Raw genomic sequence first — 24,668 nt, 5'->3', positions numbered from 1 at the left:
TATTATATACAGACATCTATGGTACACAGCTTGTTGAATTATTGGATTTTGTAAATAAAATTATGTAAGTTGCAAATATTTGCCTCCTTCTCTTGATCCCAGGATAGTGCAGCAGGGTGCAGTGGAACCCCACCAATATGCCGACAAGCCCAGACCAAACTAGAAGTGGCCCTGTACATGTTCCTGTGGAGCCCCGACACTGAAGCAGTTCTGGTTGCCATGTCCTGTTTTCGTCACCTCTGTGAGGAAGCAGATATCCGGTGTGGGGTGGATGAAGTGTCAGTACACAACTTCTTGCCCAACTATAACACATTCATGGAATTTGCTTCTGTTAGCAATATGATGTCAACAGGTAAATCATGCATATTTTTTTTTTTTTACTCAGTCTACCTTGGCTCAAATACCTGATTACTCTAGGAACATAGGCATGTATTTAAGATCAATACTTCTTTAAGTTAACAGGGCTATTTCAAATACCTTTCCTGAAATCCTTTTTTTCACAAGGTAAGGTAAAAGTAAATAGTATTTGGAATAAGTTATTTTCTCACTGAATTTTTAATATGCCATATGCATTTGTTTAAAAACTGACAGTATAAATTGCTTTCAGTTATAAATTATACAGTTTACTCTGCCTCAGCTGTATATAGTGAAGTTTTAAAAGCATTAGCACATGTTATGAGTAAGTATAGGTAGAAATAGCTATTTTAGGCCAAGGACATTGTAGAGACCAAGTTAAATACCCCTTTCCTGTGAGGCTGGTAAAAGGAAGTGTGCAGCTTTACCATTTGAAGTATTCATTCCCCTCCTCCTCCTCTGCCTTTTGGTTTGGGCTTGCCACATTCTCCACTGGCAAGCAGGGCTCTTAAGTGCAATAGGCTGATCTGCTGTTGTCTTTGCTTAGGAAGAGCAGCACTTCAGAAAAGAGTGATGGCGCTACTACGACGAATTGAGCATCCCACTGCAGGAAACACTGAGGTATGTCCTTAGCAACAGAAATATCCTTTCCAGGCCCCTACCTGCAATTTTAGAAGCCTTTTGTTTTGTGCATGTGACCAGGAATAGCTTTTGAAGCGACTCTAAGATGTATGCATATTATAAATAGGATATTATAATATATACCAAGTTTGAGACCTGTCTATTACTGATTGATTTTTAGCTCTAGGTTTAAGGTTGCTTTCAAGTGGTAATTGCTTTCATTTTAGGCTTGGGAAGATACGCATGCAAAGTGGGAACAAGCTACAAAACTAATCCTCAACTACCCAAAAGCCAAAATGGAAGATGGCCAGGTGAGTTTGTGAAGTTGATTTTGTCTCTTGATTGATCTGCTAAACATATGTACTACATACACTTCAGTAATATTTTGTGAGTGACTCTTAGTGTAATAAGTATTAGATGTCTTAAGACTGATGGTTTAGTTTTGGTTTATCTAAACCTGCACTAAAATGGTAGCCACCATACCCTAGTCAAATTAAAATTTCACTTATAATTAAATACAGTTAAAATTCAGTTTCTCTGTCACACAGTAGCCACATGTGGAAATTGACTGCTATCTTGGACAGTACAGATATTAAATGTTTCCATCATTGCAGAAATACTGGACAGTTCTGAGCTAGAGATGATTTATGATAGAGACCATTCCTTTCCCCTCTTTTCTTTCTCTTTTTCCATGAGAGTATTGCACAGAATTTTCAGGAAAGGAGTGACAAAAGTAGAGAAAAAGAATTAAAATTGAAACACTAGGTCTTACTGTTTTATTAGGTATTCTAATTAAGGGTTCTGGTGGCCAGAAGATTGAGCCATAGGTTATATGAAATTTTAAAATTTGAACGTTTCACTCATCAACTGTTATCATCTGTTACCTTGGAAATTAACAATTGATATTTCTGTATGTTTGATTTGTAATGGTCATATTGTTCTCATTTTAGAAAAATTCATTAGTCTCCTATTGTTTTTTTCTTGTCATGCTTAATTAGAATAAGAAAAGTTACATTTTTATGAAGCAAAAATCTGCACCTAATATCATTATTTGAAGATGGACATGTGGCTTTAAAATGAAAGCTTTCTTTTTTTGTGGCTGTTTTGTTGAGATGTAATTCACATATTGTAAAATTCACCTGTTTAAAAATTTATAATTCAGTAGATTTTAATATATTCAAAGTTGTGTAGCCCCCACCACAATTGAATAAAAACCCATGCCCTTTAGCTGTCATTCCCTAACCTCCCTCTACACCTCTGCCCCTGGCCCTCATCAGCCATTAAGCTACTTCTGTCTGAGTAGACTTGCCAGTTCTGGATATTGCATATAAATAGCATCATGCAATGTGTGGTCAGTAGTGATTGGTTTCTTTGACTTGGCATAATGTGTACAAGGTTTATTCATGTAAATCAAAGCTTTTAAAAAGAAATTCGATATTCTGTGTTGACTATATTAGTCTATGATAAAAATATGTTGCTGCTGCTATATGACAATCTTAAGTTTGGGTTTTTCTAGTTAAACTTGCTTTGCATCTTTCACATAGTTTTTTTTAATTGTAGGATAACATAAATTTTAAAATATGTGTAAGTTGAAGTGACAGTGCAAAATATTAGGAGATGAACATACTTGTGCAGTCAGCACCCACATCAAGAAAGAAATCATTACCGGCATTCCAGAAGCTTTCATTGTGCTCCTTCCAGTCACTAATGATCAAGAGTAACTAACCATTATCCTGATTGAATACAGTCATTTTCCTGTTGTTAAACGTATATGAACTGAACAATAGAAGTATATTCTAATATCTGGCTTCTTTCACTCAACATAATGTTTGTGAGATTCAGCCACACTATTCTGTGCAATTCTAGTTCATTTTTTGTTACTGTAATATATTATTTATTCAACAGTCCTGAATTTAATTTTTTCTTTCTGTACATTTTTGGCATCAGACAGTTATACAAAGACTAGTTTTTTTTTTTAATTTGTTTGTTTATTTTAATTGAAGGATATTACAATATTGTTATTTTGAATCGTGCTGCTATGAACATTCTTGAATGTGCCCTTTGCTAATCTTATAGATGTATTTCTGTAAGGCACACACAGTAGAATTGCTGAGTCACAGGATATGTGATGCACCTATGGGAAATATAAACGGATATAATCACATTAAAAAATTGCTTGGTAGTTTTACAAAAACTTTTAGAAGACAGCTAACATTTAAAAATGAACTGCTACAACTAAAGATCCTGTTTCCCACAACTAAAGATCCTACAGTGAAGATCAGAGATACCTCGTGCCACAACACAACTAAGACCCAGCACAGCCAGATCAAGAAATAAAATGAACTGTCATAGTATCTATGTAAATGGTCAAATGTCACCTAACCATTAAAAGCTTTCCTCTTAAAGAATGTATAAAAAATGAGGCAATGGATCCACTAACAGGGATCTATTAATAGTTTCTTACGCTTGCATGAGGGCTTCCCAGATGGCAGTGGTAAAGAATCCACCTTCCAATGAAGGAGACATGAAAGATGCCAGTTCAATCCCTGAGTCCAGAAGATCCCCTGGAGAAGGAAATGGTAACCTGCTCCAGTATTCTTGCCTGGAAAATTCCATGGACAGAGGATCCTGGTGGGCTACCGTCCATGGGGGTCGCAAAGAGTCAGATGTGACTGAGCACATACATACCTGCATGAACAAGCAGTTTTTTCATTGGAATTCTTCAAATTATAACCCTTTAAAGACCAGAAGTAGGAAATAAAATATTGTACATCATATCAGATCAGTCGCTCAGTCGTGTCCGACTCTTTGCAACCCCATGAATCGCAGCACGCCAGGCCTCCCTGTCCATCACCAACTCCCGGAGTTCACCCAGACTCACGTCCATCGAGTCAGTGATGCCATCCAGCCATCTCATCCTCTGTCGTCCCCTTCTCCTCCTGCCCCCAATCCCTCCCAGCATCAGAGTCTTTTCTAATGAGTCAACTCTTCTCATGATGTGTCCAAAGTACTAGAGTTTCAGCTTTAGCATCATTCCTTCCAAAGAAATCCCAGAGCTGATCTCCTTCAGAATGGACTGGTGGATCTTCTTGCAGTCCAAGGGACTCTCAAGAGTCTTCTCCAACACCACAGTTCAAAGGCATCAATTCTTTGGCACTCAGCCTTCTTCACAGTCCAACTCTCACATCCATACATGACCGCAGGAAAAACCATAGCCTTGACTAGATGGACCTTTGTTGGCAAAGTAATATCTCTGCTTTTGAATATGCTATCTAGGTTGGTCATAACTTTCCTTCCAAGGAGTAAGCGCCTTTTAATTTCATGGCTGCAGTCAGCATCTGCAGTGATTTTGGAGCCCAGAAAAATAAAGTCTGACACTGTTTCCACTGTTTCCCCTTCTATTTCCCATGAAGTGATGGGACTGGATGCCATGATCTTCGTTTTCTGAATGTTGAGCTTTAAGCCAACTTTTTCACTCTCCACTTTCACTTTCATCAAGAGGCTTTTGAGTTCCTCTTCACTTTCTGCCATAAGGGTGGTGTTATCTGCATATCTGAGGTATTCTTTGCAGCCAAAGATGGAGACGCTCTATACAGTCAACAAAAACAAGACCAGGAGCTGACTGTGGCTCAGACCATGAACTCCTTATTGGCAAATTCAGACTTAAATTGAAGAATATTGTACATACTTTTTCTAATTCAATTAGTAAAAAATACTTGAAGCACTTAAATGTTCAATAAAATTAGACATTTATATCAAGCCTGGGGAGAGCTAAGCTGAAAATATATAATATAATATGGTGTAATATATTCAGCTAATAAATGTCTCTGTGTCAGAGAAGGGAACAACATTATCAAAGCAGTGTTAGACAAAGGAAACATGAAAATGAATCAGTGGAACGATTAAAGATCAGCAAACTTGAGCCCCAATAAGAAGTATGTAAATATACAGCAGAATTCAACCTAGAGAAAAAAAACACTAACCTAGTTCTTTATGCAGTATAAAAGTCAAGGTACAAAAGACTCCTCAGATGAAAGAACAGTACCCTTATCAAAATGTTGTATTAGCTTTATTTTAATTTCACATTAATATTTTGCTTCATGTATAGTGACACAATTTAAGAATGTTTAACTGTAGTTTGAAAACAGAGTAGTTACTACTGTGTTCCTGGAGTCAAGAAGAGAATAAATATTACTGTTACTCCTTTGTTTCTGTTGGAGATGATCTGATCAAAAAAAGTGTCAAAAAGTACTGTTTAAAAACAAGACAGCAATAAAATATGAGCCCTGTAAAGGAAATCTTTAAATGTAATATGAAAATCACAATTACAATAAAATAGGTTGATAATGGCGCATTAAATGCTATGAATTAACTCCTAGTTGAAAAGAGTACACAAAATGTACTTTGACTATTGCATAAAATTTTTTAAAATTACTATTTACCTGTTATTTCCTAAATTTTTGAGCAACCTTCAGTGAATCTCATTTAAATCTATTAGTAAACCAACATACCAAGGAAGTTTCTCTGCTTTATTTATTAATCCTTCAGAAAGATTTAGCTGCATCATCATCTTGGATTGTATTCCGTAACAAGATGTTTCCTTTCTTGCAGACAATATCCAAATTAATAGTTAATTAAAAGAGTAACTGTTGAATTGATGTTTATGAATTATAGTTCCTTGACTAAGATGTTTATGGTAAATGGATACTACAGTGGCAAGATGTTGTTAGGGGTGAGATGTTAGCTCTGCCTATGAATTAATTTGAGCTAGCTCCTCTTCACGTCCAGATTCTTCACTAGGAAAATCAGCCATATTTTTTTTTCTGATTTTGCACTAATCTGGGATCTACCACAGCTGACATCATCTGCACTTAGCTTATCATCAGCCATGTGCCCTTTGTGGTACTGAAGCTGAATTTAGTGATGCTGGATTGCCAAGAAGCAAATAATTCATTTCCAGTTGTCTCCCAAGAAAGTGATTCCTAAGATGCTTGTGCTATTTGGGCAGCATTCATTTCCTCTGAAATATGTTCTGGATCTTCAGAGTGTGAATAGGCATGTAGCATTTGTATTTGATTATCTGTTGATGACATTGACTGTTAAAAAGCAGGTCTTTTCCTGTTTCATTGCTTGCTAATAGGCCTTGGGAATTCCCTTAAGCAAAGGTCTGCTTGACTTTCTGTTTCAAAGATCTGTATCACAACTACTTTTAAGAGGATTTTGACCATGATCTTCTTTAAGGGCTTCAGTTCTGCAAGGTCTTCTGATTGACCTCTTGGCAGAGCTGCCAGCTGACTGTCTTGAGTTACTAGAAATCACCTCATTGGTAGATCCATTACTATGCTCACTGTTGCTTCCAGGACCACTGCTTCCATCTTCACGACTGTTGGCAGTTTTGCCAGAACTTCTTTGTTTGGATTTCATTGTGTCTGAAAGCTGCTGTTGTATATATTTCATTCTTAGTGTAAGTTGCTTATCCGTTTCAGTATCACTGCCTCCATTTTGATGAGTTTTACTATTATTTGAAGACCAGCTGCAGGTGTACAATGTGATGGAGCTGGTCTTCTGAGCTTTTCTTCCTCTTTCTTACTTTCAGTGGGAAGATATGTATTTAATAAAGATGCAAAAGAGCTGCTTAGTTAGCTGAGCCTTAGCTGCTAATACGCTATTCCATAATGCTTTAATTAACATCAGTGCCAAGTACAGTGTCTGTTCAGTACGAACACTTGGCTGAAGACCTGAAACCAGATTAAGAAGATGTCTAAGAGGAGCTGGATCCAAATGCTTGATGAGTAAAGGAAATAAGTCATGTATATACCAACCACAGTGTTTCAGCTGTGCTGCAACCCATATGCAGTCAATATGCTAAGGATTCAGTCATCCTGCTGCTGCTAAAAAATTCAAAGTCACTTGACAGGGTTTGATAATCTCACTATGTAAATTCGGTCCATATATATGCTCTACCCTACTGTTGCTTATAAGCCAGTCTGCAAGTTCTTCTTCAGTGGACTTTCTGTGTCTGATACCAATGACTCATTATTGCATATATTGTTGAAGGTGTGAAGTTGATTCATTATCTTGAGCCCAACCAACCTCTTAGTCAAATGAGATCACATAAAGTACTTAAATGCAAGATCTAGGCTTACTTTTTTTTATCAAAGCATAATGTTGTATCCAATGGTTCTTTCACTGTGCTACACATTAAATCATCCATCCTGTGAACCTCACTCTCTTAATTCCTGACCAGGGAGCTTGCATAAATATCTGATAATGTAGGGCCTAAAAGGGACAATGTGCTGCATGACAGCAGAGATACGTAGCCATATCCTAATACTAGATGCAACTGTAGTAAATCCATGTGCTATAAGAAATGGCAAAGTTTTAAGAGTTCCACATTCAAAGCAATCATTCATGAGAGGTCATTTTCCCCATAGAATAAACATAATGAAGTAAATGCAGTGGTACTTCTACATCATTCATATCACCGATTGCCCCTAATATACTGCTTTCTTAGGTTGATATATCCCCTATAGTAAGATGACTGTTATGCTTGTAGGCAGTATATAGGGAAAATTGAATTTGAAAAATTTATGCCACACACAGTTTTCTTTCTCATCTCCACTCCATAAACTGAAAGGATCAGAATTCCTGGAAGATTCCTCCTCTGTCAGATTACAAATTCTTAATTATTTTTTTCTATTGACTTTATCATTCTATACTCCTTCATTACATTCTTTTGTATATTCAATGGTTTTTCCACTTGGTTACTCTCATCTTGTCATGTGGGAATCTATGTTAATAGTAGTACAACGTTCACACAGCTGGATCCAGAGTTTTTGAACTTGGACAGTCACTAAGTTATTAAATGCATACCCTACTTGGTTAATGGAGAAGGAAATGGCAGCCCACTCCAGTGTTCTTGCCTGGAGAATCCCAGGGATGGAGGAGCCTGGTGGGCTGCCGTCTATGGAGTCGCACAGAGTCGGACACGACTGAAGCGACTTAGCAGCAGCAGCAGCAGCTACGTGGTTAAAAACCTTCAAATGCTTATATTCCTTGAAGCAGCACAGATATTGCTTTTGTGTCCGGAAATTGATATAAGCAAATATTTTGAAAGTATGTTCCTTTCTGAACTGCAGTTTATCACCACCTTCTGTATCTGATACTGGATCCATGTGTTACCACCACCTTCAGTTCTGTAAATTAAGACTCATCTGTCCTCAAGCAGTGAGATACCTTGATGTGACTAGAAATTGCAGAGCAAAGACTTGAATTTTTTAAAATGTAAAACAAATGTTCTCTTGTCACAGAAATGTTGGATAAAAAGTAGTTTGTCAAGTCTCTCAACGAATTTAGGTTGAATTCATGCTTTCCATAAAAATTTTGTGTTTAGGCTGCTGAAAGCCTTCACAAGACCATTGTTAAGAGGCGAATGTCTCATGTGAGTGGAGGAGGATCCATAGATTTATCTGACACGGACTCACTACAAGAATGGATCAACATGACTGGCTTCCTTTGTGCCCTTGGGGGAGTGTGCCTGCAGCAGAGAAGCAATTCTGGCTTAGCAACATATAGCCCACCCATGGGCCCTGTCAGTGAACGCAAGGGTTCCATGATTTCAGTGATGTCTTCAGAGGGAAATGCAGATACACCTGTCAGCAAATTTATGGATCGGCTGCTGTCCTTAATGGTCTGTAACCATGAGAAAGTGGGACTTCAAATACGGACCAATGTTAAGGATCTGGTGGGTCTAGAATTGAGTCCTGCTCTTTATCCAATGCTTTTTAACAAACTGAAGAATACCATCAGCAAGTTTTTTGACTCCCAAGGACAGGTAAAGTGTTCTCTGTTTTATTTTTTACCCTTTCCTTTAAGTAGTGACTCATTTGAAATAATGAAGCCTTTTTCTTTTAGGTTATTTAATTTTGATACTGGCATGGACTTTCACTTATAATTTTAAAAAATAGATAAAAACATTGCAAAAAGGAGAATCATCTAATTCAGAAATTAGTTTGCTTTGTAGGGACTCTGGTGCGTGGATATGCCTGGGGTTAACAATGTCTTGGGCATGGGTATGAGCATCTGTGTATATCTATGTGCCTGTTTGAATATGTGCCCATGGGTGTATTTCTGCATGTGTATGACATTTATCTATGGTCTGTCTGCTGTGCATTGATTCCCAAATCAATCAATTCCCAATGTTTTGTTCTTTGTATAGGTTTTATTGACTGACACCAATACTCAGTTTGTGGAGCAAACCATAGCTATAATGAAGAACTTACTAGATAATCATACCGAAGGCAGTTCTGAACATCTGGGGCAAGCCAGCATTGAAACAATGATGTTAAATCTGGTCAGGTAGGCATTCTATTGAAGTGTAGCAGACCACATTTGCATTGGTAGTTAGCAATAAAATAATTTGCCATCCTTTTCTTTTTTGCACCCAAATCAGGGTGTGATAATAAGGTAATTAGAAGTTATATATCTTCTCATATGAGCAAAATGAAAATCTTATAATTTTTATGGTTACATTTAATCATTTTACTTAGTGGTGAAAGCATTTAGAAAACCTTTTCCTTCATTTATATCTGATCACTTTTTTTTTTAATGCCCCTGTATCTAAATAGATATGTTCGTGTACTTGGAAATATGGTTCATGCAATTCAAATAAAAACAAAACTGTGTCAGTTAGTCGAGGTAATGATGGCAAGGAGAGATGACCTCTCATTTTGTCAAGAGATGAAATTCAGGTGAGTTCTCAAAGAGCAAAATAAAGTCTTGTAAATTTTACTATGTTTAGTGAAGTACAGAAAAATAGTGGCACCTGGTTATCATGGGAAGCGGGAGAGGTGGAAAAGAAGTATTTTATGTGTTTTTTTCCTTCAGATTATTTTAAATTTCCCAAAGCTTTGTGCCCATGACAGTGCTCCCTTTTTCTAAAATTATACTACACTTGAACTAAGAATTTGATTCTGTGTCCACCTGATAGATAGCATTGTTGTTGTTCAGTCTCTAAGTCTTGTCTGACTCTGCAACCCCATGGAGTGCAGCATGCCAGGCTCCTCTGTCCTTCACTGTCTCCTGGAGTTCGCTCACATCCTTGTCCACTGAGTTGGTGATGCTATCTAATCATCTCATCTTCTGCTGTTCCCTTCTTTTTTCAAAGTCTTTAGCTAAGGGCTAAGGTGGTAGATCAGTATACCAGTTGGTGTTTGTGCCCTTCTCTGTTAGATTTGTGGTAGTAATATCTCTTTTATGAAATTATCTTATTGCCTGAGTGATTTGGCAAATTACTTGAATTATTACACTTTTAATCATACAAGAATTTTTACGTGTGACTTTGAAAAAGCAGTTTCCTTTTTTCTTTTTCTCTCCCATTCTTTAGGAATAAGATGGTAGAATACTTGACAGATTGGGTTATGGGAACATCAAACCAAGCGGCAGATGACGATGTAAAATGTCTTACAAGGTAAAAAAAAAAAAAAGAGAGAGAGAGAGGAAAGAAAAAGACTTTTACATATTAGGAGGTTTACTCTAGGCATTATATCTACTTATTACAGTTTGTGTACGTATTAATTTATATTGAAATTGTTTTGGGGGATATCAAGCTCTTGCATTTGGATTATTCAAAGATATTAATCTTTATTGTTTCTTTTTAACTAAAAAATTTTCAATAAAAAGTGAGTGTTGTTTGGAAAGTTTATGTTGTATATTTAGGAAAGACAGTCTACAGTTGGAAAATAAGATATATAAGGCCTTAGATTGTTTTTATTTTTTGACTAGATAAAGATATTATTTGAAGAACTTAGCTGTTTTGCGTCTTTCTGAAATGTAATTGCTTAAGTTTGCTCTAATGATAAATACTTACTACCATGTATCAGAAATATTTAAACATTATGAATTACATAATAGCTATTCACATATATTTCTTTGGCCAGGCTTGGTCCCACAGTACATGCTTTTAATTTAAGGTAGTCATTTATCCAAGATTACTTTGTAGAAAGTTATTATTGCCCTTTGCCTGACTTGAAGTGTGTTTGTATTCTGGGCTCTGCATATTAGCTCATCGATTATTTGGGTTTTCATGGTAATTTGTTTAGGGCTTCCCTACAGCTCAGTCAGTAAAGAATCTGCCTGCAATGCAGGAGACCTGGGTTCGATTCCTGGATCAGGAAGATCCCCTGGAGAAGGAAATGGCATCCCACTCTAATATTCTTGCCTGGAGAATCCCATGGATAGAGGAACCTGGCTGGCTATAGTCCATGGGGTCGCGAGAGTCAGACACAACTTAGTGACCAAAGAGAGAGAGAGAGAGAGAAATTTGTTTAATGAAATAGGTAGTTATGAAAATTCATGTCTGTTAGAAAGACATTCATTTGAGGGGAAGGTGAAGTGTAAGAACTTGAGAGATTTGTAGTCTTAAAATTTTTTTTTTTCTTCAGAGATTTGGACCAGGCAAGCATGGAAGCAGTAGTTTCACTCCTGGCTGGTCTGCCGCTGCAGCCTGAGGAAGGAGATGGTGTGGAGTTGATGGAAGCCAAATCACAGTTGTTTCTTAAGTAAATTTCAGTTGCCAGAAATAAAAAGCAAAAAACAAAGCCCCACACACAACAAAACGAAGTGTAATCAAAATAGCAAATGATTATATTTAGAAAATGGACCTCATTGCCTCATTATTATGACCATCAGCTGCTGTTTCACAAAATACAGCACTTTCTTGAAGCAATAATCCCTATTTAGGGCTGGTATAGGAAAACAGCTGTGTTTTGTGGTTTTTCTAGAAAATATAATTTGATCAGTGAATTTTTATAGACAGTAAAACCCAGATCACCTCATTAAGTCATCGTCTTAATTATTTGGACCACTCATTTTTATATTCTGAAAATTAAACGTGATACATTTAACCAGGAAACATTGCATCTATTTGGTACTTATGTTATGAAATATGTACTGGACTTGATCAGGATAAAATCATATTCAACACAGAGCACTACCTAATGAGCCGTGCTGGCTGATTACCCCTAAGACTAGAGAGAAGCAGATGCTAGACCACTCGTGATGTACACGTGATGGTTTCAGAATGTCTCATTAGCTTTCTAGTTGATGTGTGTGGCCTTCACAGGGTAAGGGTCAGTCTTTTTATTTCTCAGGTATTTCACATTGTTTATGAACCTTTTGAACGACTGCAGTGAAGTCGAAGATGAAAATGCACAAACAGGTGGCAGGAAACGTGGCATGTCTCGGAGGCTGGCATCACTGAGGCACTGCACAGTCCTGGCAATGTCAAACTTACTCAATGCTAACGTGGACAGCGGCCTCATGCACTCCATAGGTGAGGTAAAATGAAAGGTTCATAGAGAAATTTAAAACCTAGAGAATCAGTATATAAGAAAAGTGAAATTACTTCAAAAAGACCATGTTAATAAATTTGCATCTGTCTGTCCACATCAGGCTTAGGTTATCACAAAGATCTCCAGACAAGAGCTACGTTTATGGAAGTTCTGACAAAAATCCTTCAACAAGGCACAGAGTTTGACACACTTGCAGAAACAGTATTGGCAGATCGTTTTGAGAGACTGGTGGAGTTGGTCACAATGATGGGTGATCAAGGAGAGCTCCCTATAGCCATGGCTCTGGCCAATGTGGTTCCCTGTTCTCAGTGGGTAAGTTCATTGAGTTAAGAGGAGAACAGTGCCTGGCATAAAACAGATGCTTCAGAATTCATTCAGTCAGTGAATTATTTTTAAATTGAAGTATGTATGCTCAGTCATGTCCAAGTCCTTGTGACTGTGGACTGTAGCCTGCTAGGCTTCTCTGTCCGTGGAGTTCTCCCGGCAGGAATACTGGAGTGGGTGGCTGTGCCCTCCTGCAGGGGATCTTCCCAACCCAGGGATAAATTGAAATATAGTTGATTTATAATGTTTTGGGTATACAGCAAAGTGCTTGAGTCATATGTATATGTGTGTGTGTGTGTATAAATATATATATATGTGTATATATATATATATATATTACATATATCTTTTTCAGATTCCTTTCTATTATAGGTTATTACAAGATACTAGGTATAGTTCCTGGTATTATACAGTAGGTCTTTGTTGTTTATCTATTTTATATATATTAATGTGTATCAGTGAATTGAATTAATTGCTAAAACTTGTAGAGCTAGAAAAGCTTCAAATGTTATTTGAGTGATTTTCAGCTGTGGAAAGTGACTGGCTCTTCTGGCCCTCAGGAGATTTCTTAACTGTGAGGATATTAACTTCTCATATTTAAAGTAAAACTGAAACTCCTCACCTGACCCATGGAAAAGTTCTGTCTGAACACTTGTCAAAATAAAATTAAAACCACTGATCTTGTCTGGTGTCTTCATTTGGTAAATGAGATACTTAGAATTAAATCTCATATTCAGTTGTTAGTAATGCTAGAACTAGAATTCAAGGCTTGTGTCTGCTTACTACCTCTAGTTCAGAACTCTTTTCTTTTTTTTTGAAGTGTTACACAATTTTTTAAAACTTCAACACTCTTATTTGCATTTGAAATTATGACTTTGCTTGTTTTAAATACAAAAGACATAATATGGCTATTTGGCATCTCTTAAAAAACTTTTTTCTAAAACCCTATCATTTTTGCTAACAGACATGCTAAACATTGAGTTTGGGCTTCTGTGGTGGCTCAGATGGTAGAGAATCTGCCTGCAATGCAGGACACCCGGCTTTGATCCCTTGGATGGGAAGATCTCCTGGAGAAGGGAATGGCTACCTACTCCAGTATTGCATGGAGAATTGTGTGTACAGAGAAGCCTCGTGGGCCACAGTCCATGGGGTTGCAGAGAGTTGGACATGAAAGTATTGGTTTCACTTTCACTTCATGCTAAACCCTTGAGAAGGGTTGTCCCTTTCATGTTAAAAAGCTGTTTAGTTCATACTGTACCAAAAGTGATTTCAGCTTAGTGAATTATATATAATAAGGTAATCTGTTGTTGCCTGTAAATATGTTTCTGCTTAAAAGCTATAGGATCTTACCCTTCATACTTAAAGTGAAACTCAGACTCTTTACCTTGATCTACAAGGCTCTATCCAGCCTGGGCCCTGCGTCTTCTCTCACATCATCTTAGGCCGTTTTCCTTCTGGCTCACCAAACTTGAACCACACTGGCCATCAAATCAGATCAGATCAGATCAGTCGCTCAGTCATGTCCGACTCTTTGCGACCCCATGAATTGCAGCACGCCAGGCCTCCCTGTCCATCACCATCTCCCGGAGTTCACTGAGACTCACGTCCATCGAGTCAGTGATGCCATCCAGCCATCTCATCCTCTGTCGTCCCCTTCTCCTCCTGCCCCCAATCCCTCCCAGCATCAGAGTCTTTTCCAATGAGTCAACTCTTCGCATGAGGTGGTCAAAGTCCTGGAGTTTCAGCTTTAGCATCATTCCTTCCAAAGAAATCCCAGGGCTGATCTCCTTCAGAATGGACTGGTTGGATCTCCTTGCAGTCCAAGGGACTCTCAAGAGTCTTCTCCAACACCACAGTTCAAAAGCATCAATTCTTCGGCGCTCAGCCTTCTTCACAGTCCAACTCTCACATCCATACATGACCACAGGAAAAACCATAGCCTTGACTAGACGGACCTTTGTTGGCAAAGTAATGTCTCTGCTTTTGAATATGCTATCTAGGTTGGTCATAACTTTAGCTTATTTCTGCCCTTGAGCACCCTTGCTGCTGGTGCTGCTGCTTACAGTGCTTATTCCCTGGCCTTTTGTTATTCAAGTTTCAGGTCAGATTTCACTTTCTACTGAGGTTTTTTCTGGTCATCCATCCAAACCACACCCACAGCCATTGTATTCAATTGCTTGTTATATGTCCTTTGCAGCATTTATTTACTGAGTGAAAGTATCTTGTTTATTTGATCGCTTATTCTCATTCCACCACAACATGAAGTACATGAGAGCTGAGCCCATGTCTGTGTTGTTTACTTCAGTAGCTCTGGGTCTTGGAGTAGAGCCTGACATATAACCATGACTTAGTAATTGTTTAATGAATAAAGATGGAATCTTACTTGTAGGGAGTTAGAAAAAGGAAGGTATTGAAATCCTCTTGAAGGCTAACATTCATTCAGAAATCTCCATGTATTTTGAAAATGGCTATTCTAAAACCTTTTAGCACCTACCTATAATTACTACTAAAAATTCTTAGTAATTTTTTCAGTAAAAAGAATCAAAGTCCAAGAAGCTTTAATCACTTTGTTTTCTTTCAGTAAATAGTTTCTTACATGTTTTATATATGTATTTTTTAGATTCTCATTGGTTATCTATGTGTTTTATGTTAAATGGACTTTTTAAAAAAGAGGACTTTTACATTAAGTCAGATCTATTAGAGCTATATCTAAAGGAGAACAGATTAAAAGATAACTTTAAAAAAATTTTTAAGTCTATTTTGTAAATTTAAATTCTGATGCTTAAAGGTTTTTAGAATTTTACGGGGGAGGGATTAGAATGGAAAAAACATTTAGCGCAGCAGTCTAAAAATAGTTCTATTTTGTAACTAAATTATCTCTGATAATTATACTTGGCTTTAAAATGGAATCTAGTCAATTATGTATTATGTAACCATGGGAAGTATAGCAGAATATTGGGTCTTATTTGGCTTCCAATTATCTGTGGTTAAGAGTGTTAAATTTTTTTCCTTTACTTAAATAACAGATGATAGTAATCCTGAGACCAGACAAGAATTAGAGGAACTACAGGCCATGATCCTGACTTTGTTGTTAGGCCATCTTATTCTGGTTACCTCATTCTCTGTAAATCTCTTGCCAACTTGTGTGGTTACACAATGATTTACAATCAATTCATTTTTCTTAAGTGTGCAAAAAAGTCTTTACTGTGGGGAATTTCGAGGGTTATCATTTAGGTACTAGATGGGAATTAGTTATGCATCCCCACTTTGTATATACATCTGGCCAATCTCTTGGTTCTGAATGCACTGCTTAGGGCTTTTTCCTGTCTTGCTATAAATCCTGTAGTTTTTCCATTTTTGTTATTTCTTTCCTAACCCATGATAAATGTTTGCTGAGTTTTCCTGGCCAAAGGAGAAAAGAGTAGAGCTCCATGGTCACCACAGTCTTATTCACTGTCATTGATTTTCTAGGAAAATGATCTGTTCATATCAAATTCTCTGTCATCAACTTCTGTTTCTACTTTTCCTTCATTATGGCATAGAATTTGAGCTGAATCCTGGATTTTTTCTGTCTGGTGGTAAACCTTTGGCCTCTCTTACCTTCTTATCATTTAATCCTTAGAATTAATAGCTACTGTAGGTGTACAGAAGTAGTCATTTATCATAGACAAATGTACATGGATAAATCCCAGGGGAAAAGTTAATCAGTCACTGTATACTTCAATTCAACAGGTGGTTATCAGCTTTGAATTTGCCTTTCAGTTTCCTGCTTAAGGAAAAACTGAACTGTTTACACTAACACAATCTTACTCTGTTGTCAGGATGAACTTGCTCGCGTTCTAGTGACTCTGTTTGACTCTCGGCATTTGCTCTACCAACTGCTCTGGAACATGTTTTCTAAGGAAGTAGAATTGGCAGACTCTATGCAGACTCTTTTCCGAGGCAACAGCTTGGCCAGTAAAATAATGACCTTCTGTTTCAAGGTTTGTATCCATTTATCTTTTTTGGGGGGCAGGGGGAATGCAGAGGTATGCCAGACAGTGATTATGTACAGAATGTACAGAGCCGAATGTCTTTTTTAATGCAAAATGTTTGGAGCAGGCATAATACGTTCCTCCCTGTGTATTTCTTTAGGTATATGGTGCTACCTACCTACAGAAACTCCTGGATCCTTTATTACGGGTTGTGATCACCTCCTCTGATTGGCAGCACGTCAGCTTTGAAGTGGATCCTACCAGGTTTGTCATCCTCTCCTTCCTAACAGCTCTCCCTTGTTTTCATTACCGCCACCTGAGGCAAAGCCCTTGTAATTTCTCCCCTTGATTCTATAAAAGTTACACACAAATACATTTTTCTTAAAGAAAAGCACTAATAACATTTAAGGTATCTTTGACTATCACCTCTAGAGACAGCACTGTTACTAGTGAGGCTGTTCTGTCTTTTTTATATTGTATTTGCATGTATGCATTACTAGTTGTAGAAACTATAATGTAAGCACTTAATATAAATGTAACATTATATATATGGTTTGCAACTTTTTTTCTAACATAACCTTGTGTCTTATTAACATCATTGAGATTATGAATCTTATTCTTTTTAACTGCTGTGTGATATTTTGTTTGGTTGGGCAATATCATAATTTATTTACCAATATCATATTAATTCCATTGACTTTTGTAGTAACTTTCTAATTATTGTCCTAGCGTTGGGTTTTTTTTTTTTTTTTGCAGGTCATTTGCTATAGGAACTATTCTGAAATCTAAATTTTTTTGGTCACTTTTTTCTCAGAAACCATCAGTTGTTCCCAACTGACTGCAAGAAAAAATACAGTCATCTGACTATAATCTGTATCACTGCTTGTCATTCTTTCATGTCATCTCTGTTCTTTAACTCCATTGAAATATGCACGTTACACATTTTTAAAGTGACTTGACACATGGGGCTCATTGGGATTAGAGTTGCCTAATAAGTAATATTCCCTTTTCTCCACCTGAGTTCAAAATCAGAAGGGCAGAGGGAGAGAAAAGGTGGGAAGGAAGCACCCAGCAATCAACTCTTTCCTTTATTTCTGATAAAAATGATTAAAAAGTGGGGCTTTAGATCTTGCATGCACAAGATACATATAGGCTTGCTCATACTTCACCTTGAAATAGAATCTTCTTTCCCATCTCTTGCACAGCTGGGTAACTACAGGCATGCATCACAGAGGCTGGCAAGCTTTTTATCGTAAGTGGAGAAAAGATCAGAACATACCTTTTCTGTAAGCAGACAAAATTAGAATGGAGTGGATGGCACTGAACTGAGCATACTTGACTCTTTTTTTTAATCCATCTCACCATTCCTCCTGTAATGAGGAGTGACTTGGGAGAAGGGAAAGAGGCCAAGGGGTAATGCAAGGTGCATTTTAAAAACCACCATCTCTGTGAAGCTTTCTGTCTGTTCCCAAGTGCCACCCATATACACAGATTACACGTGAACAAAGAAACAATATCTCTTTCATGTTCTGCACCATCATTGTAACATTGAGTTGTGATGACGTGTTTTATGAATTTATCTTCCCCTGGACTGTTGGCTCTTTTACATTTCATATGTCTTTATGTCTTCCTATGAGTATTTAATGTATCTGGCTTATAGTTGACATTTCATAAATATTTGTTGAATGAAATTTTAGACTGTTAGGTTATGCTTGCTTTTTCTAAGCCACATCGCTTGTCTTTCAGTTAGGACCCTAAAAATTGTTTTATTTTTTATTTTCAGCTTCAGAGCTTCTTGATGGTTTCTCTTCCTAAATAGTTTTATTTGGCAACTTTGTATCAGTTGGTGTTTGGGGCTTTGCCTCTACTGAAGTGTCAGCTATAGTAACTAATCAGCTCTGGCACCTAAATTAACCAGTTATTGTTGAAATATTTCAGTAGTTGTAGTTTAAAACTTCAGAGCAATGTTCTTTTAATGTCATCTTGTATTTTGTTACCTTTAAGCAATTTTACTTTCTAAAGGGTAAAAATTACTTAGAGAGTGAACTAACTGCCTGAAAGAAATCTCCTGTACTAGGTAAATGCTTCAGTACAGAGAAGAGAACTAGATTACAAGCTTCCTATATTCAAATTACTTAAATTTCAAACTGATGTTTTTCTAACATGTGGAGAGCTTAGAAGTTGACACTCCTCTGTTCACAACAAGAAAAAGTTGAAAACAGAAAATCAGCAAGTCATCTTAGATTCATCAGAGAATTGAAGGGCAGTAAAGGTAAAACACTAGAGTGATAGCCAAATTCAGAGAATCCCATTTTACAGGAGGAAACTACTGCTGGAGTCAGTAACTGGTAGGAATGCTTAGACTGAAATTGAAAAATTGCTTGAGGTTGACTGTGGGTTAGTTTAAGAATGAAAACTCTAGGGCGCCCTCTGTCTGAGGCACCCACACTTTGTGAGTTTGATCTCTAGAAACTCTTCCAGATTCTCATGCTGAAGATTGTGCCCTTTGTGCTCTGGGCAGGAAAGGGGGAAAAGTAACCATTTTGGAATATGCCCATAGTGTTCTGTTCTCTCCTACAAAGGCCTGCCTTCGAGGGAAACTACCAGAACCTAATCCGACCTGTAGGATGGGCAGCTACCCAACTCCAGCTTCCTCTAACCTTCTTGAGTCACATAAGAGGAGAAAATTAGCTAAGAAATTCTTCTGAAGGTCACAGCCCAGTGACTCTGGCCCAAGAAAATAATGGAGATATAAGCATAAGATTGTAGACTGCTTCCCCTTCCCAGGACCTCACTACTACATCAGTAGGACTCCAAAGTGTTAATAGTGGGTTACAATAGAGAGCTGTAAAACAGACACTCTGAGAAGAAATTCCTACGGAAACCCAGACAATTAGGTAGATAAAAATAAGGACACTGGAAGAAATCAACACCTACAGCAAACATGAAACATAAAGCACAAGCCACGTCCTAGCCAGATTAACATAGAATCTTCCACTAAAGACCTTTTTATCTCTGTTCCTGCTACCCATTATGTCTTGGGTCTTTTAACAAAAAATTACAAAGCATACTAAAAAGCAATAAAAAATCATAGTCTGGAGAGACAAAGCAAGCATAAGAACTTGATTCAGATGTAACAGATTTTGGAATTACCAGATTAGGAATTTAGAATAACTATAATTAATATATTAAGGGCTCTAACAGAAAAAAATGGACAACATGCAAGAACAGGGAGGTGACTTAAATAGAGAGATGGAAACTCTAAGAAAGAGTCAAAAGGAAATGCTGGAAATCAAGAACATTATAATAGAAAGGAAAAATGCCTTCAGATGGGCTTTATCAGTAGATTGAACACAACTGAGAAAAGAATTCAGTTCAGTTCAGTCACTCAGTCGTGGCTGACTCTTTGAGACCCCATGAACCGCAGCACACCAGGCCTCCCTGTCCATCATCAACTCCCAGAGTTTACCCAAACCCATGTCCACTGAGTCGGTGATGCCATTCAAACATCTCATCCTCTGTCATCCCCTTCTCCTGCCCTCAACCTTTCCTAGCATGAGGGTCTTTTCCAGTGTGTCAGTTCTTTGAATCAGGTGGCCAAAGTATTGGAGTTTCAGCTTCAGCATCAGTCCTGCCAATGAACACCCAGGACTGATCTCCTTTAGGATGGACTGGTTGGATCTCCTTGGAGTCCAAGGGACTCTCAAGAGTCTTCTCCAACATCACAGTTCAAAAGCATCAATTCTTTGGCACTCACTCAGTTTTCTTTATAGTCCAACTCTCACATCCATACATGACCACTGGGAAAACCATAGCCTTGACTAGACAGACCTTTTTTGGCAAAGTCATGTCTCTGCTTTTTAATGTTCTGTCTAAGTTGGTCATAACTTTGCTTCCAAGGAGTGTCTTAATTTCATGGCTACAATCACCATCTGCAGTGATTTTGGAGCCCCCCAAAATAAAGTCAGCCACTGTTTCCACTGTTTCCCCATCTATTTGCCATGAAGTGATAGGACCGGATGCCATGATCTTAGTTTTCTGAATGTTGAGTTTTAAGCCAACTTTTTCACTCTCTCTTTCACTTTCATCAAGAGGCTTTTTTTAGTTCCTCATCACTTTCTGCCATAAGGGTGGTGTCATCTGCATATCTGAGGTTATTGATATTTCTCCCTGCAATCTTGATTCCAGCTTGTGCTTCCTTCAGCCCAGCGTTTCTCTTGATGTACTCCCCATATAAGTTAAATAAGCTGGGTGACAGTATACAGCCTTGACGTACTTGTTTTCCTATTTGGAACCAGTCTTTTGTTCCATGTCCAGTTCTAACTGTTGCTTCCTGACCTGCATATAGGTTTCTCAAGAGGCAGGTCAGGTGGTCTGGTATTTCCATCTCTTTCAGAATTTTCCACAGTTTCTTGTGATCCACACAGTCAAAGGCTTTGGCATAGTCAATAAAGCAGAAGTAGATGTTTTCCTGAAACTCTCTTGCTTTTTCCATGATCCAGCGGATGTTGGCAATTTGATCTCTGGTTCCTCTGCTTTTTCTAAAACCAGCTTGAACATCTGGAGGTTCATGGTTCACGTATTGCTGAAGCCTGGCTTGGAGAATTTTGTGCATTACTTTACTAGCGTGTGAGATGAGTGCAGTTGTGCGGTAGTTTGAGCATTCTTTGGGATTGGAATGAAAACTGACCTTTTCCAGTCCTGTAGCCTCTGCTGAGTTTTCCAAATTTGCTGGCCTATTGAGTGCAGCACTTTCACAGCGTCATCTTTCAGGATTTGAGATAGCTCAACTGGTATTCCATCATCTCCACTAGCTTTGTTTGTAGTGATTCTTCCTAAGGCCCACTTGACTTCACATTCCAGGATGTCTGGCTCTAGGTGAGTGATCACAGCATCGTGATTATCTGGGTCGTGAAGATCTTTTTTGTACAGTTCTTCTGTGTATTCTTGCCATCTCTTCTTAATATCTTCTGCTTCTGTTAAGTCCATACCATTTTTGTCCTTTATTGTGCCTGTCTTTGCATGAAATGTTCCCTTGGGATATCTAATTTTCTTGAAGAGATCTTTAGTCTTTCCCATACTGTTATTTTCCTCTATTTCTTTGCATTGATTACTGAGGAAGGCTTTCTTATCTCTCCTTGCTATTCTTTGGAATGCTATATAAGCATTCAGATGCTTATATCTTTCCTTTTCTCCTTTGCTTTTCGCTTCTCTTCTTTTCACAGCTATTTGTAAGGCCTTCTCAGACAGCCATTTTGCTTTTTTGCATTTCTTTTTCTTAGGGATGGTCTTGATTCCTGTCGCCCGTACAAAATTAGTGAACTTAAAGATATGTCAATAGAAATTTTGAAAACTAAAAGGCAAAGAAAAAGAAAAACACCTGTGGTGGATTCATTTTGATATTTGGCAAAACTAATACAATTATGTAAAGTTTAAAAATTAAATAAAGTTAAAAAATAAAAAATTAAAAAAATAAATAATAATAAAAAAATTTAAAAAAAAAGAAAAAGAAAAACTTAAAATACATCTTATTAGAATGTGTAGAAGATAGTGAAATTTAATATTTAGAGCATTAAATGCATATATTAGAAAAGGAGGATCTAAAGTGAATGGCCTAAACTTTCACCTTAAAAAACCAGAGAAAGTTCAGTATAAACCTAAAGCAAGCAGAAGGAAAGAAATAAAAATTAGGTTAGAAATCAATGAAATTAAAAACAGGAAACCAATAGGATAAAAAAAAAGCTGATTGAAAATCAGAGGGAAAATTTTTTATACACACAAACACTTAAATAATTGAATACGAAGCTTCATTATAGATCAGAATTAATGGAATAGCCAATGAGTTATCATTGGCATGTGAGAATCTTTTAGAGGGACATTTGAAAGAGTCTGAAGCATACCTGCTGCTGGTATCCTTTTATTTTTTTCATTAAGAAAATGTTCCCACAAAGACTAGACAAGAATGTCAAGGTTTCCAAGAATCTCTTCTGGCCCTGTTAATAAATTGTGAATTTTTTCTTTCATACTACAAAGCTCCTATGCCCTCCATATTTCAGATTCGACTTATTGTTGTAGCTTCTTAAGTGATCTCCCTACATCAAAGTCCCCATATCTCTTTTTAGTTCTCATGTATCCCAAATTCATTTTCTGCCTCTGGCTTCCTGGCAACCTTTGCCATGTGAATTAATCATGTCTCTCCCTGGTTTGCTATTTTTGTCTTTTATATCGTCAAATAATTGTACTTGTTACTTAGTGTGTACTTGTCTTTGCCCTCTTTGAGAAACTCAAAGGCCAATTACTGTTGAATCCTCAGCATGTGGCCTTACGATGGCAAATAGTAGATGCATGGTAAATGTTTATTGGATTGAATTGAGTGCTTGCCCTGCCTTCCACTTTCTGAACTGCCCTTACTTCTTTTTGCCTGTGCAAATTCACTCCCTCCTTTAGAACTCACCTAGTCCATGAAATCTTTCCTTCCCATAGTCTACATTCATTTCTAAACTCTTACTGTATCCATATGCTGCATTATGTGGTGAGCTGCAGGGAATCTGGAGTGGTGATTTCAGTCTCCCAAACTTTTATGTAATAGTATAGAAATAGGACATTACTAGTTAAGAGATTGACAACAAATATTTAGTCAATGATTGTTTTGGTAAGGTACCTTGCTAGTTTTTAAGAGGACAAAGATGAATACATCCTTCAAGGAGCTTACAGTTTTGTAGGGGAGATAAGGCATATAACAAGTAGTTAAGTACTGACTTTCATAGGGATTGTGTTTTGAAGGGTTCAGATTACACCAGTTGGGCAGCTCTAGTAAAGGTTTGTGGATTTGACAGCCACGGGGTAAAATTTGCTCTTTTGTGGTGCTGTGCTTAGTTGCTCAGTCGTGTCCGGCTCTGTGACCCCACAGACCGTAGCCCGCCAGGCTCTTCTGTTCATGGGGATTCTCCAGGCAAGAATACTGGAGTAGGTTTCCATGCCCTCCTTCAGGGCAAGTGAAAGTTGCTCAGTTGTGTCTGACTGTGACCCCATGGACTATAGAGTCTGTGGAATTCTCCAGGCCAGAATACTGGGGTGGGTAACCTTTGCCTTCTCCAGGAGATCTTCCAAACCCAGGGATGGAATCCAGGTTTCTTTCATCGCAGGTGGATTCTTTACCAGTTGAGCCACCAAGGAAGCCCAAGAATACTGGAGTGGGTAGCCTATCCCTTCTCCAATGAATCTTCCCAACCCAGGAATCTAACTGGGGTCTCCTGCATTGCGGGTGGTTTCTTTACCAACTGAGCTATCATGAATCTTCCCAATTTAAACCTGATGAAATAGGCATTATAATTATTCCTGTCTAATTGATAAAAAAAATTGAGCCTCAGATTAAGTACCTTGATCAAGGTCAGTAAGTGGTAGAGCTGAAATTTAAACCTAGTAAGTCTGCCTTCTGAACATCTGCCTTTAATCACAGCACCAAGACTTTAGAATCATACAGAAGAGGGCCTTCCCTGGCAGTGCACTGGTTACTCCATGCTTCCACTGCAGGGAGCATGAGTTTGGGGTGAGGGAACTAAGATCTTACATGCTGCATGGGACGGCCAAAGAAATAAACTGAGTCACTCAGTCGTGTCCGACTCTTTGCGACCCCATGGATGGCAGCACGCCAGACCTCACTGTCCATCACCAACTCCCAGAGTTTACTCACTCATGTCCATTGAGTTGGTGATACCATCCAACCATCTCATCCTCTGTTGTCCCCTTCTCTTCCTGCCTTCAATCTTTCCCAACATCAGGGTCTTTTCAAATGAGTCAGTTCTTCGCACCAGGTGGCCAAAGTATCAGAGTTTTAGCTTCAGCATCAGTCCTTCCAATGACTATTCAGGACTGATTTCCTTTAGGATGGACTGGTTTGATCTTCTTACAGTCCAAGGGACTCTCAAGAGTCTTCTCCAGTAGCACAGTTCAAAAGCATCAATTCTTCAGTGCTCAGCTTTCTTTACAGTCCAACTCTTCACATACATACGTTACTACTGGAAAAACCATAGCTTTGACTAGA

The 24,668-nt window shown here is 37.9% G+C and overlaps 1 protein-coding gene across 11 annotated transcripts in view; it reads left to right on the top strand.

The window, feature by feature from the left end:
• Positions 1-24,668, top strand: part of NF1 (neurofibromin 1) — a 273,489-nt gene that overhangs the window by 131,150 nt on the left and 117,671 nt on the right. For all 11 annotated transcript variants that reach the window (XM_070772719.1, XM_070772717.1, XM_070772713.1 and 8 more), the window contains 12 exons: positions 103-352; positions 902-975; positions 1,203-1,286; positions 8,369-8,809; positions 9,194-9,333; positions 9,603-9,725; positions 10,361-10,444; positions 11,418-11,534; positions 12,126-12,307; positions 12,427-12,638; positions 16,472-16,633; positions 16,785-16,888. In XM_070772719.1, the coding sequence (XP_070628820.1) occupies positions 103-352; positions 902-975; positions 1,203-1,286; positions 8,369-8,809; positions 9,194-9,333; positions 9,603-9,725; positions 10,361-10,444; positions 11,418-11,534; positions 12,126-12,307; positions 12,427-12,638; positions 16,472-16,633; positions 16,785-16,888 (1,973 nt within the window). The remainder of the gene's footprint in view (positions 1-102; positions 353-901; positions 976-1,202; positions 1,287-8,368; positions 8,810-9,193; positions 9,334-9,602; positions 9,726-10,360; positions 10,445-11,417; positions 11,535-12,125; positions 12,308-12,426; positions 12,639-16,471; positions 16,634-16,784; positions 16,889-24,668) is intronic.

Source organism: Bos indicus, chromosome 19, assembly GCF_029378745.1.
Source record: "Bos indicus isolate NIAB-ARS_2022 breed Sahiwal x Tharparkar chromosome 19, NIAB-ARS_B.indTharparkar_mat_pri_1.0, whole genome shotgun sequence".
Taxonomy (NCBI): Eukaryota; Metazoa; Chordata; class Mammalia; order Artiodactyla; family Bovidae; genus Bos; species Bos indicus.
Note: the sequence above shows the minus strand (reverse complement) of the source record. Positions and strands in the feature narration are given on the sequence as shown.